Below are 18026 nucleotides of genomic sequence, written 5' to 3'. Positions count from 1 at the left end.
ATGACAGATACCTTTGTGTCAAATTGTATTTAGGCTCACAACTTGATGAAATCTGTTCTTAGTGAATGAAAGAGTAAATAAAACAGTGAAGCCACATAAATATGAATCACAGAACAGCGAGATTGAATTGAGACTTGAATGATATGCTGAACTGCTCCCAAGTATGGAGAATCTTGGGTTGTGTGTATTGCATTTTCAGGAATTACTTACAAAAAACTTTCATTTTGCTAACAACATCATGAAGAGTATTGATTGGTATTCACTGTAAAGATGACACACTGAGTTTCAGATAGGCACAACACATGAGCTCTCAGCCAAAGCCTTCTTCAGAAAGGAAAACAAACACACATTCACACAAGCAAGCACATTCATGACCCCTATTAGAGTGGACGGAGATAGCAGTTATGTGTGTGAAAAGTGTGCTTGTGTGAATGAATGTGTGTTTGTTTCCCTTTTTGATGACGGCTTTGGCAAAAATCTCATGTGTAACTGTCTTTCCATTGTGTCTGGTTGTAACTCAGCGAGTCATCTTTTGGTGAGTAGCAATCCGTCCTTTTCATAACACTGCTGATATCCCAAACAGGACTTTCCATTCTTTCATTTTGCTAAACATGGTCTCAGTGATTCTAGATGGAAATCATTGAGGATCACACAGTAACAAGTACTAGTACGGAATGGATGTAAGAAGTATATACATAATATTCTGATGAAACCATAAAGAAGTAGGTTTACAGATCTGAAGAACAAAAGGATATAGTTTTGAAAGCCATGAGAAAAGATAAACAAAAAGATGGCCTCAAAGGGAATTATTTAATGGTAAAAAAGTTAGTTACAACCTAAAAACAGGACAATAATTCAATATGAACAAATTGTATTATGGGCTTCACGTTTTTTTATGGACTTTATGGTTTACTACTAGGTGTCATTTCATGTACAGTAATTTGTGGCCTCATAGACAAGAAAAGTGCAACTCTTTATTGGAGAGCTGTATGTCACTACATGAAGATGTCAGTGGCTGTGACTGACTGATTGTACTACTAGATGAAATCACAGATTCTACAATACAAAACATTGGATATAGCCTATTATTTCCAGTGTGGAAGCTGTGATACAGCTATTGGATATTTACTAATAAACAGTTGGGAATGTTTTTCAAAATATTTTGAAACAGTATCTCTTCAAGATGTACAAAATGTAGACTTCATTCTTCCTTCCTCAGAAGGACTTGAGTTCTTTTTACATCTATCCTGGAACATTCCAAATAGTGGCAAAATATACTTATCACCTACAGCTGCACTGGTTACACAATGCTAGCAATGGTAAATACATCTGCCACCAGTCAGTGTATAAAAGATATTGCAGTGCCTGTGTTATTCTGATTACAATGCAAAGTTCCTTTGGACATGCATGAATCAGCCGTAGAATGGAATGACGGCAATGAAAATTTGTGCTGGACCACAGCTCAAACCCGGATCACAAGCTGATGCCTTACCATTTGGCTATCCGTGCACGACTCAGAGCCAGGCCCAAACCTCCACATGTCATCAACCACGAGTCAGCGGCCTGTACTCAAAAAATAATTATGTATATTCCTGAACAGGTCAGATGATGTACTTGAAAGTCGCTTGCCCTGTATCGGCAGATAAATATGACATTTCAGTGTCTGTATTATTCTGAGTACAATACGGAGTTCCTTTGGACATGCATGTAGGTACGCATGACGACATATGGAAGTTTGAATGTGGCTGTAATTCATGCATGGATAACCAAATGGTAAGGCGACCGCTCATGATAAGCGATAAGCAGGTTCGAGTCATGGTCTGGCAGAAATTTTCATTGCCATCATTCCATTCTACATCTGATAGTTGTCATTATTCGCAATTGCAAATGTATTTCATAACTGCTGCACTCACCATATCACCTGTTCTTTTGGACATGCATGCTCACGATAAGTGGGAAATCCTGGTTTGAGTCCTGGTCTGGCAGAAATTTTCACTGTAGTCATTCCAGCTAATGGTTGTCCTTATTTGCAATTGTGAATTCATTTAATGTAGTCAGTGTACATGTCTCTTCCTACTAAAGATATTTTCTTTTAATGTAATTTCACATCCACTTTCATCATTAGTCCTCTAATGATAAACTTAGTGAGAGAATAGATTTACTTTTGTTGTTAAATTATAACATAATTTCATCATTAGTCAGTTGTTTGGTGCATGTCTAAATCACAGCCACTGCTATCATAGTTCTGAAAAGCATAGCCATCCCTTAGAGTGTGCACAAGGTAGCTCCTTCACTGAAATTCAGTCTCCAGTGCCACTTTCAGCTGTGGGTGCCTAATGTCATCACCCTCAAGACCAGAGAAGAAATTTAAAAGGGTGAGGTCAGCCTTTCTAGTGGAATCAATATCTCTAATTTTTTTCTGACTGTTGTATCAACAATCAACTGTGCTACTTCTCTGGACTCCACTCTGGCTTGATAATCAAATTTCTTTGCTGTACTAGAGTATTGTAATACATCCCAATGAACTCACAGCCAATTTCATTTTCTTTCAATAAGTGCTAGATGGTTGTGCCTAGCCATCCTACATTGCACTACAACTAAGTTCTTATTGTTAAATAAACTCTACTCTTACAACAAAACAAATTGCTTGTTAAAGAAAGATGATCTAGACACAACCATTTTAGGCAAAATCATTTTCCAGCATATATCGCTCATCTGGCTAAGCAGCTTATCCACATAAAATTTGTTGATGATAGTAAATTGTTAGCTTTCCAGGTTTATTTATTTATTTAGATTTGTTTGCATGGAGTCATCAATATCATGGCTTTTGCAAATGTCAAGTACAATTACAAACATAAAATACATTTAGATCTTAGCCTTACAGGTAGTAATTAAACAGTAAATTGATCCTTGTCAAAATACATATCTTACAATATTAATACAGCCAATTATTTTTATACATTATTTTACAGCTCTTAAACTTAACCATTTAAAATTCATTCAGTGAACAGATACACTTTTCAACTAAGAATTTTTTAGTTTTCATTTTAATTGCTTTTTACTACTGTTTTTTGGACTCTTGCAGTTTATTATACCATATCAGTCCATTAATATATGGGCTCTGGTCCGTCATTTTTAATCTTGTTCTTTGTTGGTAGTAATTCTCTTTAGACTTAGGTTTGTGGTCATGTATATCACTAAATTTAGTTTCTTTGTCTTTCTGTGAGACAAAAATGTAATTAATTTATAAAGATACAATGAGTATATGGTGAAGTACTTGTGTTGTCTGAAAACATCACGGCAAGAGTCTTTATAGCCTAGTCCATGTAAAATCCTTAACCCTCTTTTTTGTAGCAATAGTACTCTGTTAAGATGGATGTCAGCAGCACAACCACATATTTCTATATAATAGCTAAGATGGGGGTAGATTGTCCCATAACATGCAGTCTTAAGCATGTGGATGGGAACGATTTTCGACAGTTGGCTAAGAAGATACAGCCCATTTCTGACTTTTTTATATACAGCGTTAACGTGGCTTATCCAACAGAGGTTTGCTTCCTCTGCCACAATGCCCCATGCCTCATTTACACATGAGTGGTGTGAGCTGTCAGTTGCAGGCCTAAATATTAGAGTCTGGGATTTATTTACATGGATCTTTAATCCTTATGCCAAAAAAAATATGAACTTAATTCTAGTATCCCCTGCTGAGAATTTCAGTTCCTCACAATCTTTGCCATGAAATAAAACTGAGGTGTCATCAGCATAATTTACAATGTGTGAATCAGTGGGGTGTACAATGTCATTAATATATGCTAAAAAGGGTAAAGGTCCAAGAATTGAGCCTTGTGAGACTCCTCGTGTCACTGTTTCACTTGTGTATTTAAAGATTAAGATCTTATTGTCAACCTGATGTGTAAGTTTGATACACTGTTTCCGATACACCAGATAGGTGGACAGAAGTTTCATCAATGCATCACTGATATTGTAAGCATTTTGTGTGAAATGAATTTCACTTCTCGGTTGCATTAAGTTGACAGTCATATCCACTTATGCTAACCTGCAGAACAATACCTGCTGAAACATCCACCTTGGAACTTACTCATTCTGGTGTCAATAATATTATGTTGTGAGTGAACCTATGATTATAACAGGCACCACAAAACCTGTGCACACTGCCAAAAGCTATATTCAAAACAGAAAGGAGCTGATTACTTTCAGCATCAGCTGACAATTTTAGCTGCATTACAGATAGAAGGAAACGACCAGACCACACAGGGCTATGAAAGGAAAACAATAACCTACACATACAGATGAGTAACTCATTCATTAGACACATACATATTTATCTTGCAAAATTCTGCAATTGCACAGTGTCAAAACTGATAACAAATAATCCTATATTATGTTGTAATCTTGTTTCATTGGGTTCTGGAACATCAAAAGCCCATATGAACATTATGCTTGCTTTATTAATGATTCAGCAGGAACTCATTCTGGTAAAACAATGGACGGAAAAGAAACTACTCGCAAAGTAGTCATGTGATACAAAATGTTTCATTACCTCCATGTATGTCAAACAACTGGTACTCAGTATGCTCATCACAGACAGCAATACAGATCTGATCGGTTTGCAACTCTAACAAAAAGGTTGTCCACAAGTTCAGTAATGGTAGTGTCCCATTCCTCTCAGAAGTCACTGGAAGGGTTCAAGGTGGTGGCGTCATCTTTGCAACACCAACTGCCAGTCAGGCTTCACTGCCTGGAGACAGTGGTGTGTGTGTGTGTGTGTGTGTGTGTGTGTGTGTGTGTGTGTGTGTGTGTGTGTTTGTTTTCTACTTCGGAAGAAGAGCTTCACCCAAAAGCTTAAATATTTTAACAGTCTTTTTCATTATGCCTGGCTATGACTCAACATCTCCTCTGAAAGGTGACTAACAGACTAACAATCTATTCTATTCATATTATTGTTATTCCATCCTCAACTTTCCACTGTTTGATCATGTCTTTTTTAAATTTTTCTATCCCATTTTTAAACTTACTACTCATCAAAACATAATTTTAAGTAATGGCAGTGGTTTCAACTGCCATGTATTATCATACAAATATTTAAAAAAAATTAAATTCACGTACATATTTGTCTCTTACTAGCTAAAAGAATAACCATTAAAATAAACACAGAATACTTATCTCTATCTAATCCTTTTTGTTACAATGCCCAACTTCTTACTTGTCTCTCCTTTTTAGTCCCACCACTCCTTCAAGAAGTAAAAACACCCAGATTGAGCAACTCCAGTATCCATTACCACACTAGATGGTTTGTTGGAGCCCTGTATAAGCAACAGTATGCAGATGCATTCATGCAAAGATAATGACAGATTTAGATATCTTATTGCTGCAGAATAATTATAATGCAGCATATTTGGTCAATAAACAATGCTGCTCCCTTGAAAAGTATTCCTGCATTGTGACAATGAATTGCTTTAATAAATAATGTGATTATCAGGTGACCATGTAATATCATTGAGTTTAGGAGTAAAGAATTTCTAGGAATAAGAAACAAAATTCTCTTTCTAACCTACTTATGGCTACTTACAAGTCACCATTTGTCTTCCACAATATTAAAAAAATACATCCAGGTCAAAGCCCACCACCTACAAAACTTTGTATAGGTGCCCTTGTTCCCATCAGCCAGACTTCACCAAATGCTTGTGTCATTCACAGTTGAGGGTGTTGAAACAATAATGTAACTGTTAATATCATTTAATATCAAAAACATTACAAAGAAATTGTATTACTCACAGTTCACATATATACAGAGTAATATATCTGGACAGTATATGTACCAATGATTTTTGGTACTACTTTATTATCACAGATGTTAATATAAACTATGAAAATAATAAGAAAAACAAATTGTATGCAATTTTCGGTGATGTTCAAAAATGTTTCAGTCTTATCATCAACGTGAGGATATCATTTAGTGAGATATAAAAGGTAGTATTTCCCTAGGTAAAAAAACGAAAATACTGGCAAACAAAAGGAACATTATTTTCATTTTGATTTACTACACATCCAGGAGACACAAATATGAAAAAAAACCACTCTTCTGATATTTTCTGTGCTAGCATATTTTCTCAAATGGATTCTTAACATAAGAACATAAATATGGTAAACAGTAAGTCAGTGAAAACATTTGTTTGATAAAGTTGCTAATGAATTACTATGAAAATAGTTGATACAGCAAGTCTTGTGTGCCGAGCAACCTAGATGCATTACTTTGGTCACGTTACTTTATGTTAGCTACAGAATAAAAATAAATAATTTTATCCAATTTGCAACAATAAAATTACCTTCTCATGAACAGGGATTGGTAGGAAAAATGTCAGTCATAACTAAAAGTTACCTCCCTCGAGGATAATTAAATAGTATCCCCTCAATCTCAAAAAGACTAAATTTTTCTATTACTGTTGACTTACTACATTTACAAAAGAGGTCTTCAAATCACATTTTAAAAGAATGGTTACACAACAGCCTGTCAAGCATTCAATATCAAGACATGATTGATTAATGGATAAAACAGTCTGCTAATTATGGCCACCACAGTAAGGTCTTTAACCTGAGAAACATAACTCTGAGGCAAATTATTCAATAGAACTTGGCTTAGTACAATCACAGTTTATAAAAACACCTCAAATTGTGTTACCATAACAAGTTTCCCTAAAATGCAACTTGGGTACAAAGCAGCTTCAGAATAGTAATTCAAATGACATTCTCTCTGTAAATATGAAATTTTCTAGAAAATTATCCTTGGAACAAAAGCATAAGACCAAGCAGTCTCTGAGGTCAAGTTAAACATATTTACTTGAGTAGGGAAATTGAGATAGGATCAATAACACATTGTAATTGAAATTACTTGCCAACATAGTGTGGGTGCCCTGAGTTGGAATATAATCTATTGAGGATATGAAAAAAAGGCAAGCATAGCACAAAAAAAAAATCTTTATCATACAAAATTCTTGTTCACGTAAAGAGAACCAGTCAAAACAGAAAAGGGACATTAAAAAATGAGATGTGTATGAACATTATTGTTAATTATTATGATTTTAAACTACAAACCTAGCATTAATGGAATCACCATCTTCAAAACTATTATAGGAAATGGAGCAGGAGGAGTTACATACAATTAAGCTATAAAATTATCAGAACATTTATGTTGTAGTTGCTGTTCTCCTAGTCAACAATTAATTATTATATTTAATTTGTCAATGTGTATAATATAAAAGCACACAGCACTATTCCCACACTAATAACTGAAGGGAATGCAAATGGTATGTAACAGTATCAATGATATATATGGATTGGGAACACAATTAAAGCTAAGAAAGAAAATGACGTTGCTATGAAAACAGAACTGAAGAGAGCTTATTTAGTGTCATAATGAATGCTACTATATACAAGACTGACTGACAAATGTCTGTGAACAATGTAACAGCCACAGCGACTGTATTGTGGAATGTAACGAAAGTATTGTCACCTTATTGCCTCACAGCCATTTCCTTAGCGAAATAACAGAGGTCTTGTAAGTTTGTATAGGCTTCAGTAGACAGTGGAGGACTATCACGAAGACTAGTTTACACCCCTACTTCCAGACCTTGATAACTCCATCACGAGACCCAGTAAGCAGGAAACACTGTGATGCCTGACACATGGCCACTTCACTAATCCAATCATGATGGCCTGCCTGAGGCTGGTCAGGGCCCGGGCGGGGTGCCTCTTCGTTACTGCGCTGTCTCTGGACTCCTCCAGACTGTGATCGTGGCTTCTGCACCTCTTGCACTACATTGGTTCCATCCACTAACCGTGACCTGTAAATAAATAAAAAAAGAGAGGGAGTTTTTGCACATCTCCTTAGATAAAGTGTGTTTACTCCAGGAGAATATTGCTCTAGCTATCTTTTAAATGTGCAGAAATCTTTAATGCAGTTGAAGGAAGTAGTGTTCTTAATAAACAGTTAGGGGCTACAAACACTATGCAAGAAGTATGAAAGGAGTGGACAAACTGGGATCTACACTGAAGTCCTAAATTAAAGCAACAAATGGAAACATTGCAAGGCTGCACTTATTTTGCCAGAAAACCATAGAAACAGGTGATAGTAAAGCAGGAAAACTATAAATAATACAGGACATAAACAACTGCAACATGCACAATGGTAGACAAAAACGTTCTTCATTTTTTTTTGCAACTTAATGGATTTGCAAACACACATTCCGACAACTGATTAATGTGCTCAGTAAGGGATGTGACCACCTCCGGCAGCAATACAGGCCCGACAGTGATGGAGCATGCCACAAATGATGTCAGCAATCTCTTATTGAAGCAATAATGCCCATTATTCTTGCAGAGCTGTGCACAAGTCTTGGAGAGTGGTTGGTGGATGCTGACATGAAACATCCTGCATTCTGGACATACACTATAAGATTCAAATCAGGAGAGTGAACAGGCCACATCATGTGTGCATTATCTTCCATTTCCAAGAAAACATAAACCACCAGTGCTCTATGAGATCAAGCATTATTGTCTATCAATAAGAAGTCTGGGCCCACAGCATCTCGCAACAACTGCACATGATGTTCCAAGATCTCGTCACAATACCTGATAGCAGTTAAACCTTGCTAATTCACCCGTACTATTTCTTGATGAAGTATTCAAGTGCTCAACATACTCACCGCCCACAGAATTACAGATCCTCCTTGATATCAGTCTCTTTCCACAATGTTTGGGTCCTGAAATCGTATTCCACATTCCCTCCAGATGCAAATCTGCGGCAAATCACTCTCCAAAGTAAATCAGGATTCATCTGTGAAAAAAACATTGGCCCACTGTTCAACTGTCTGGTAGCGTGTTGACGACTCCACTCTAGACGTTTTCTCCTGTGAAGACGCATCAGAGGTGCACATACAGCAGTCTCTGATAATAAAGGCCACTCTGCCAAAGCCTTCTGTGCACAGTTTGCCTCAATATGACACGTTCAGTGGATGCTGTGATGTCAAATGCCCTTACAGCCTCTTTCTAATGTCACACATGGTCGGTTCTGCCCTGGTTTTCAATATACAGTTTTGGTCTCTATAAACTTTCGCCACATTTGAGAAACAATAGAACAATTCACATTAAACCATTGGGCCACATTAGTTTCCAACTGTTCTGCTTCCATTCTTCCTCTGGTCCTACATCGCAGAGAGTCTGGTAGGCATCTTCCCTGTGCCATAATGTACCTTCTGTGACTGTGTACACAGCAATAGTGGATATAGGACTACCCGGCAAACACTACCCCATTTGGCACTTCATCATTGGCTGGAATACTATCTTTCATGCAGACAGTGACTGAACACAGATCTGTTGACAGTTTGTATGATTATGTTAGGAATTAGACACAGGATGGAGGAATAGTTGTTTGTTGCTTTAATATTGGACACTAGTGTATGTGTGAATATGTACAAGATTACAAATGCAATCCATGAACAGAGACTGACATGCTATGAACAGTTAATGAAAATGGATGATGGCAAGTTGATTAAAAGTAATATGTTTCTTTGCATGGCCATCCTTTGCCTCCAAAAAGAAAGAAAGAGAAGAGAGAGAGAGAGAGAGAGAGAGAGAGAGAGAGAGAGAGAGAGAGACAAAAATAAAGAAGGAAGAAGGTCTTGAAACACTTCTCTCACCTACTTCCTCAATAAACATCTCCACTGAGCATCTCTCTCTCTCTCTCTCTCTCTCTCTCTCTCTCTCTCTCTCTCTCTCTCTCTCTCTCTCTCTCAGGGGATGACAACACACAAAGAAAACAAATGAATGAACAAAGACACTGGCTGGAACATATGAAAATACAGTACTATTTATCCAATCAAGTATTACTAAAGGTAGTTGATGTGGAAAAAACACCAATGAAGTGTACAAAAAAGCAGGTTTTGAAAATGTGAAAAATTGCCTAAAGTGAAAGTGCACTCAAGTTTCGTCTGACTTCAGCCTTCATTGACACCGAAGGAAAAAGCAGTAGCTTGTACAATGTGTAAACAAGAGGCAAAAACACCAGGACTTAATTCACACAAATTTTATAAAGAAATACTGTAATCCATAAATATCAAAATTTGGAGACATATTATGTATCTGTATTTCCAGAATGACAACAGAAGATGCTCTATAAATAAAAGGCGAATACATCTAGTGAAAAATATTCTAAGTGCAGTAAGCCTGAGATCGAGAAACCAATAATTAATTAATTAAAAGTGGTTGAAAAGTGTGTGATAAAGATTCAGAAAAGCGCTGTAATCAGGGTCACGCTAGAGATTATATACAAGAGACTGGAGCTAAATTTATACTGCTATGACTTTCCATGATAAGTTTCCAACAAGTAGGCCTGTGTTACTTATGATATTTCCTTGATTTGGTTGATTTATGGCATGTGTCTGGGTTTCTTGTAGAGCAGACAAACTCATTTTGCATACCTAATTTCAATGACTGAGCTACTACCATTCAAGTGCTACAGCTTAGTGTGTTTATTTATGCTGACTGACTACAACTGGACTGCTTGGAGTCCCTCTAGAAGGCAAACATAAGACCATTGCTTGAGGCACCTGAAGAAAATCATTAGTTCAGTTGTAAAATTACTGCATCCAAAACGGGATTGTCAATTCAGCTACAAACCTGGACACATTCTATCAAGTGGAGCCACAGTAACATTATTAATAGAATGGACGAAGGGAATAAGTGAACAAGTGAAAAGTTTGTGAGAAGAGAGGACTGGTTAGAAAATTAGAAAACACTTACTCCATAATCAGTGCTCACAAGCGCATGAGCGTGCGTGTGTGCGCGCGCACGCGCACACACACACACACACACACACACACACACACACACACACACACAAAGTACATTTTTTTTTTCTGCTAACCAACAAAATATATTCCTCTTTTGGTTAGAGGATTTTTATTCACACTGACTATCAGTCAATATGACACTCAGAAGAACAAATCCGATTATGTCACAATACTCTCAGTTTGCATGATCATATATAGATGTAAGTTTAATGAACAATATTACATGTATTTCAACTCTGTTCATCTAAGATACTACACTATATTAAGATAATGTTCCAAAACTCATGTGGTATTGTGGTAAATCAGGCTGTACACTAATCTCCTGCGTTACATAACAAACTTTGTTCCATTTTCTTATGTGAGGATATGAAGCACTGTCATTAGGGTGTCAAACTATGCAGTTCTCTTAGTATTGGAGAAGAGCATATTATGTCCCAGAACCAAGTTTCACATTTTGCTTTTTTTTCACAACTTTAATGGATTAAAAACAGCATTACAATCTACCTCTAGCATCATAGTTATTATTCCATAGGTGGAGTGTAAATTGTTACAGAAAAATGTATCATTGACACAGAAATGAACTTTAATTAGATAATACAATGAACTACAAGAACTACTACTAAAATAACAACAGTACATCTACATACACCTTAGCCAAGTAAGTATTTGCTGCCCAACGAGGACAGCACTGTGCAGCAGTTTGACAGTGAGATTTCTGTGGAAGCTGTGAACATACACTGTATTTGGAATGTTATAATGTCTACATACAAAATATCTTGTACTTACTTATAACAGACTGTAGATGGTGTTACAGAATCATTAGCAGCTGGTATAGCAAGATATGACTCATTAGGGGACTCTAAGTCCCAGAATCTGACTCTCATATCTGTTCCTCCAGTAATTACAAATGGTGATCGGTCTACACATCCAGCATACATTGCACAAACACTGTTCTGGTGAACCTGTTTTTATTAAAATAAAAAAGAAACAGTAAAAGCTTTGAATCACACACACACACACACACACACACACACACACACACAAATTGTCAGAAACTGTTTAAATGTAAAATATAGAGAACATTGAGACATACAGAAGTGGAAACTACAATACAGACACCAAAGCAACTGCATTACTTCAGAGAATATGCTAGAGTAAGCTGAACATCTGATGTGTCCTATTGTGCAACATGAATGGTGGTCCGTTATTTCTCTCTCTTCTGCAGGAAGAGCTGGCACTGGTTACTAGTACATGCCACAGGTCTGCCTTTGATCCTCAGCAGAACCATCTCTTGGGACAGTACAGTGCTTGACTAATCTAGCCATTTGATTGCATAAAAAAATAAAAATAAAAGAACCACTGAATGGAACTTTGAAAAACTTTTTAAAATACCCACCAGTGGATGTTAGTGATAACAGAGCAGAAGCAGTACACCCAGACAGTCAGATTCCAGCATGATCTTGGTGAGTGGCCACAGTCTGGTACCGTAGACTGCTTGTGCTCATTTGTATCATGCCTATAATGTTTGTTCATTGCTCCACTCATGTCAGTGCTGGTTCTGTTCATAGTGATTACGATGTTGTGTTCGCCTTTGGTTCCTGCATTATGGACCCCAAGTTTATGGAATTGTGGCAGCAACAGCAATATTTTGGGGTTCAGCAGGAACAGCAGTCTGCTCTCCTGCAGCAGCAACCACCACAGCAGTTGGAGGGCACTGCTGTGGTACCAACAACATCCCGCCCCCCCTCCACCCCTTCAACGAGGTTTCAGAGAGCTGAGATGTCTACTTCCAACATTTTTACTTGCATTGTCATCTGTGTGATATTTCTACTGAGTGGAAATGCGATTTACTATTGTCTTCCGGTAGTCATTTATATTAAGTGGTGCAAAAACTACAGCCACTCTCAGAACATAGTGACTTGTCTTTCAGTGCTCTCTGTGCTATGTTAACCAAAACTACAGTCAGCTGCTTCTGGAAATCAGTTTAATCAGTGTCATAAACAGTGTCTGCTTGGGCAGCTGACTTGTGGGCTCTTGCAAGCAAGTGCAGTTTTATGTGCCAGAACTGTTAAGTTTCATTAAGTGGAATTGTTGATTTGGGATGAGATTGGTGTCTTGCCCCTAACACAGAGGTTACTGCTAAAGCTTTGGCCAAGTCAAATTCTAGTTTTGGTGAAATGCTTAAAATTGCTAAGTCTTCTGATGTTGCTTTGGCAATTCATCATGCTTTTCCCAATGAAATTCACATTTCTCAGGTTGTAAGTGGAGGTCATTTGATGATTCATCCTCTGATTCTAAGTCTCATCACAGTTGCCAAGCATCTGGAACACTAGTAAGTATGTTGCCGATTCTGGTCCTGCCCTTAGAGTTGGGTGACCTCCTTTGTAATGTTACCCAGGCAGGTCAGAAACACCCCCCCTCCAGAATCGCATCATAAGTCAAACACATCACAAATGTTACAGTCTTGTCCCGAGTATGGCAACAGGCACACCAGATGCTGGTGCCTGCACCATGCTGCAGGGTGCTGAGCTTGTGGTAAGAGTGGTGACCTGGATGTCATGTGTCAATAGGCAGCTCGTTGGACACATACGCTGCTGCATCAGGATGGCAAAATGACCATACACTCCGTCATGACTTAACCATTAGCAGTTTCCCCAGCTGGCATCAAAGCTTACCTTGAATTTGATGTTACTTGGCCAGGCCGTGGAATTCCTTAATCAATAAGTCCATTCCTCTTCTCAGAAAATTGTAACTGGCAGCGAACTACAAAAATGATGAACAAGTACTAACCTTTTTAGTGGTGCACTCCCTGACTGCTACTAACATTTTTGGTGTACACACCTTTACTAGTTTTGGGTTCACAGTACCGGACCAAGTTAATTTAGTGTCAATCATGGTGCCTTTTTCTGATCTTGATGCACTGTGCCGATGTACAAGGACATATTTGAAGAAAAAAAAACACTCAGTAGTGCATGTAACTTTACATCTCAGATTACTCTGAAGGCTTTGGTAGTGCCTAAGTTTTGTAGTACTCAACTGGTTCAATTTGTGGTTCATGAGGCTCTTCAGGTGTAAATTACACAGGTTCAGGACCAAGGCATTATTTCTTCAGTTTCCACCAGTCAAGGGCAATTCCTGTGGTAGTCATTAAGCACCCAACGGTTCATTATGTATTTGTGATAATTTTAAGTCCACTGTTAACACACTGTCGAACATTGATCACTAACACTGCCTCACCTAGAAGAGTTGTTGTCTAAGCTATCTTAGGGGCCAATATTTTGCAAAACCGTTTTACAGTATGCTTACTTCCAGCTCCTGCTTGATGAGACTACATGTCAGTTGCTAATTTAAATATGCCGTTTAGCTTGTTTGTGTACAATTGCTCACTACCTGGGTTTGTGAGTGCACCCACTATTTTTCGAAAGTATTTAGAACAGCTGATTCAAGGAATTCCATACTGTGTTAATTATCTGAATGATATTATTGTCATTGGCCTGACTCATGCAGAGCACTACTAGAATTTTGAACCCCTCTTTAAATGGCTCCAGCAAAATGGTTTACACTGTCGGTTGGAGAAGTGCAGTTTCTTTGCCGCCAGTGTCAAACACCTGGGGCACAATCATAGTCACAAATGTATCCCACCCATGCACAACCACAATGATGTGATTATCAACATGCCAGCGCCCACTAACTTTAAACAGTTGCAGGAGTTTCTGGGCAAAATCGTGTACTATCCAAAGTTCAAACACCAAGTTGAGCAGATTGTGCACCCATTAAATCAGCTGCGCAAGAAAGGTGTCAAATCTGTGTGGTCGGCTTCCTGTCAGCAGGCTTTTCAATGCCTTATGGATGGTCTGATGGTGTCTGATCCAATATATGCCATGTCTGCCATTAACATTGGTGAGAGACATGACCCCAGTATGGCACTGTGGCAGTTTTATCTCACAAGTTGTCAGATGGTTCAGAGTGTCAACTGCTTCCACCTCCAAAATGTTAAATTTTGCACAGCTAACTACTTCCAAATTGGGAAAGAGGCTTCAGCAATTTTCTATGGTGTCAAAAAGTTTCATGTGTATTTGTATGACAGCAAATTTCACCTACTGACTGATCAGCAAACCTTTGGATTTCCTTGTTTTGGCAGTGGTCTAATCTTCCAGATAAGATGGTGCAGCATCTGTAATGCTGGGCATGTATCAATACGACATCAATTTTTGGCCCACCACCTAACAGACCATGGCAGACGCCCTGTCCCACCTCCCTCTTTGCCTGATGCAGAATTTGAGCACTATGAGGCTGTTTGTTTTGCGCAGAATCAACAGCTACAAACAACTTTGGATGAATTCCCGCTGACAGCATGTGAGGTGGCTGTGATGGCTTCCCACAACTCCAAACTTTGCAAGGTTTCAACAACGGTCCAGAAGGGGTGTACAAAGCACATTACCTGACAGGCCAGCTCTGTTTTTTGTAATTTTGTGCTGTGCTACTGGCTCGGTGCCTTGCAGGGTGTCTTGACATTGGCCATGGAAGGCTCTGACTGCTGGGTCTTCATTCCACATTCTCTGGGCCCGGCATTCTTCAGCTCTTTCACATATCACACTGGGGGATGAAATGCATGGAGGCACTAGCTCAGTGGCAAGTCTACTGGCCCAGCATCTACATCAACACTGCAAATGATGCCACTCCAGGCCTGCCTGCTCCCTCAATCAGGATCCCCAGCACAAACATTTTTTCCCATGGCCCCACCCTGACCACTCATGGGAGAGGGTGGACATCGATTTTGATGGGCCATTTCAGGGAGCTGTGTGGCTGTTAGTTGTGGACGCCCTTTCCAATTTTCTATATGATGTGTGCATGTTGTCCACTACCTCCCTTGCCACCACCCCTGCCCTTGAGAGGATTTTCACCATTGAGGTTGCATCTTGTGCTCTGGTATCAGACACTGGGCCCAAATTTACGATCAGTTCAAGGGTTCCTGTTGCCACAACAGCATCAAGCATCTGGCCACCACCCCTTTTCACACCACCCCTTTTCACAGCTGAATGCATGGTCCATACTTCAAGACTCAGATGCAGAAGGTCTTGTACAGCTTCCTCATGACGTATAGGTCCACACCCAACAGCGGAATTAGTCCAGGTGAAATTCTACCAGACTAGAGCCATGACACCCTGTTAGACCTCCTGTGTCCCATACAATGTGCCCATTCTGCTTACCAGTCCGCCTACAAGAAGGGTGCTTTTGTCTGGGCTCACATGTTCAGTCAGCATCTGGGGTAGACCAAAGGTATCATCCTTGCCCATGTGGGCCAACAGCAGTACAACACTATGGCCAAGAGCATTCATTTGCTCCACCATTACCAGCTCTGTCTTTGACTGCCATTGCAATTGGTGTCCCCATCTTTGCCTCCTCTTTTGCCTCATGCACCACACACGAGATACCTCCAGCCAGGTTACCCACCCCACTCTCATCCTTTCCAAGTCACAGTATGACCTCTGCCCCTGTAACCCCGCCAGCACATGGACAAGTGATGAGAGAACAGTTTTAGAATCTTTGGAGACTGGACCACTCCCTCTGCCCCAGCCGTGCCCCTTCTCAAGAGGAGAGGAATTTAATATCCCCGTTACCCAACATTATCGATGACAGCGCAAAGGCGTTCCAGCAAGACTGAGTCAGCATCATCAGAGGTACCGGTACCACCGCAATGTCACACGGTCTCACCAAATAGCAACCTGAATCTAGGCATGCAACACAGCTTAGTGTCACACCCTGCATTATGCCTAGTTGTATCAAAAGCTCCTACTCAGTATTCGACCCTGCTCAATACTTGGATATTCTGGCTTACATCCTTTGTGTTTATTCATTGTTCACTCACAAAAACAATGGCTTTGTCCACAGATCACAAGTGCCATTCAGGCACATACTCTTCAAACGTGTACTCTTAATATCAGGCCAACAGATTGTTTTTCTGGGTGGGAACATTAAGGACACTATGTAATTAAACTGTAAAATATTCAGACCAATGTATGTTGATTGAAACTTTTCAGGCACCCTTAGTCTAGTACATTAGTGTAAACCTCTAGGCACATAGTCATTGTGATACGAAATCACCACGAGGTGTGGTTCCAACCAGAGCATGGAAGTTCACAGCCTATCGCTAGAGGGCACGCATCCATGACACCTGACTATACAGAGCTAGCAGCAGCATGCATAAATCGTCCAACGCTCCCAGTAGCATTACAAACAGTGACATGGAAGCGTCAACAGAACAGCAAAGAGGTGGTGTTCATTTTCTGACAGCAGAAGGAGTAGGAGGAACGGACATTCATCGATGAATGTCACAAATATATGGTGAACACAGCAGGTCCCTTGCAAGGGTCAAGGTGTGGCACAAGCGCTTGGGCAGGTGTCGTTAGCCGATGACGCATGGTTTGGAGCACCACACTGCATTAGAGATGACATCGTCCCGCTGGTGGATGAACTCATTACCCAGGACCGCCGAGTGACGTTGAAAGCCATATCTGCTGTGGTCGGATTGAGAGTCAGAAGTGTTCACACCATCATGAAGGAATGACTGCACATGCGCAGTGTGCCCTATTGGTGCCCCACAGTCTTCAACCACACCAGGTAGCATGTTGAATGGCCCACTGTCTTGCTCACCTGTAGTGCTACGCTCAGGAAGAGAATGCGTTCCTGGCACAAGTAGTAGCTGGAGATGAGTCATGGTGTCATAACTTCGAACCAGAAGAAAAACGACAAAGTCTTCAGCTGTAGCACCCAGAGCAAAAAAAAAAAAAAGGCAAGGCCATCGACATGAGTGCAGGAAAAGTTATGCTGACATTCTCCTTTGACCAAGATGGACCCCTTCTGATTCACTTCCTGCAACATGGGACAACAGTGAATGCCCAGCATTACTCACAAGCCTTGACCACCTTGACTAAGCAATCAAATCAAAACGACCTGGCAATCTCACCTGCTGGGGCATTCTGCTCCATGAAAATTCAAAGCCTCAAATGGCCAACACAGTCGCACCACTCCTGCAGAAATTTAAATGGGGGGGGGGGTTCTCGGACACCTTCCATACACTCTGAACCTCTCCCCCTGAGATTATGCCATTTTTGGTCCCCTTAAAAAGTCTCAGAGGGGCAAACGATTCACCTTGGA

General features: G+C 39.6%; 1 protein-coding gene across 1 annotated transcript in view; it reads right to left on the bottom strand.

Annotated features, from left to right (window-relative positions):
- Window positions 1-4947: 4947 nt before the first annotated feature.
- Window positions 4948-18026, bottom strand: part of LOC126354825 (phosphoinositide 3-kinase regulatory subunit 4) — a 192191-nt gene continuing 179112 nt past the window's right edge. The window contains exons 27-28 of the mRNA XM_050004768.1: window positions 11655-11830; window positions 4948-7862 (exon numbers count right to left, since the gene is read on the bottom strand). Coding sequence (XP_049860725.1) covers window positions 7637-7862; window positions 11655-11830 — 402 coding nt within the window. The 3' untranslated portion in view covers window positions 4948-7636. The remainder of the gene's footprint in view (window positions 7863-11654; window positions 11831-18026) is intronic.

This window comes from Schistocerca gregaria, chromosome 3, assembly GCF_023897955.1.
Source record: "Schistocerca gregaria isolate iqSchGreg1 chromosome 3, iqSchGreg1.2, whole genome shotgun sequence".
NCBI lineage: Eukaryota > Metazoa > Arthropoda > Insecta > Orthoptera > Acrididae > Schistocerca > Schistocerca gregaria.
This window is presented reverse-complemented; position numbering and strand designations above follow the sequence as displayed.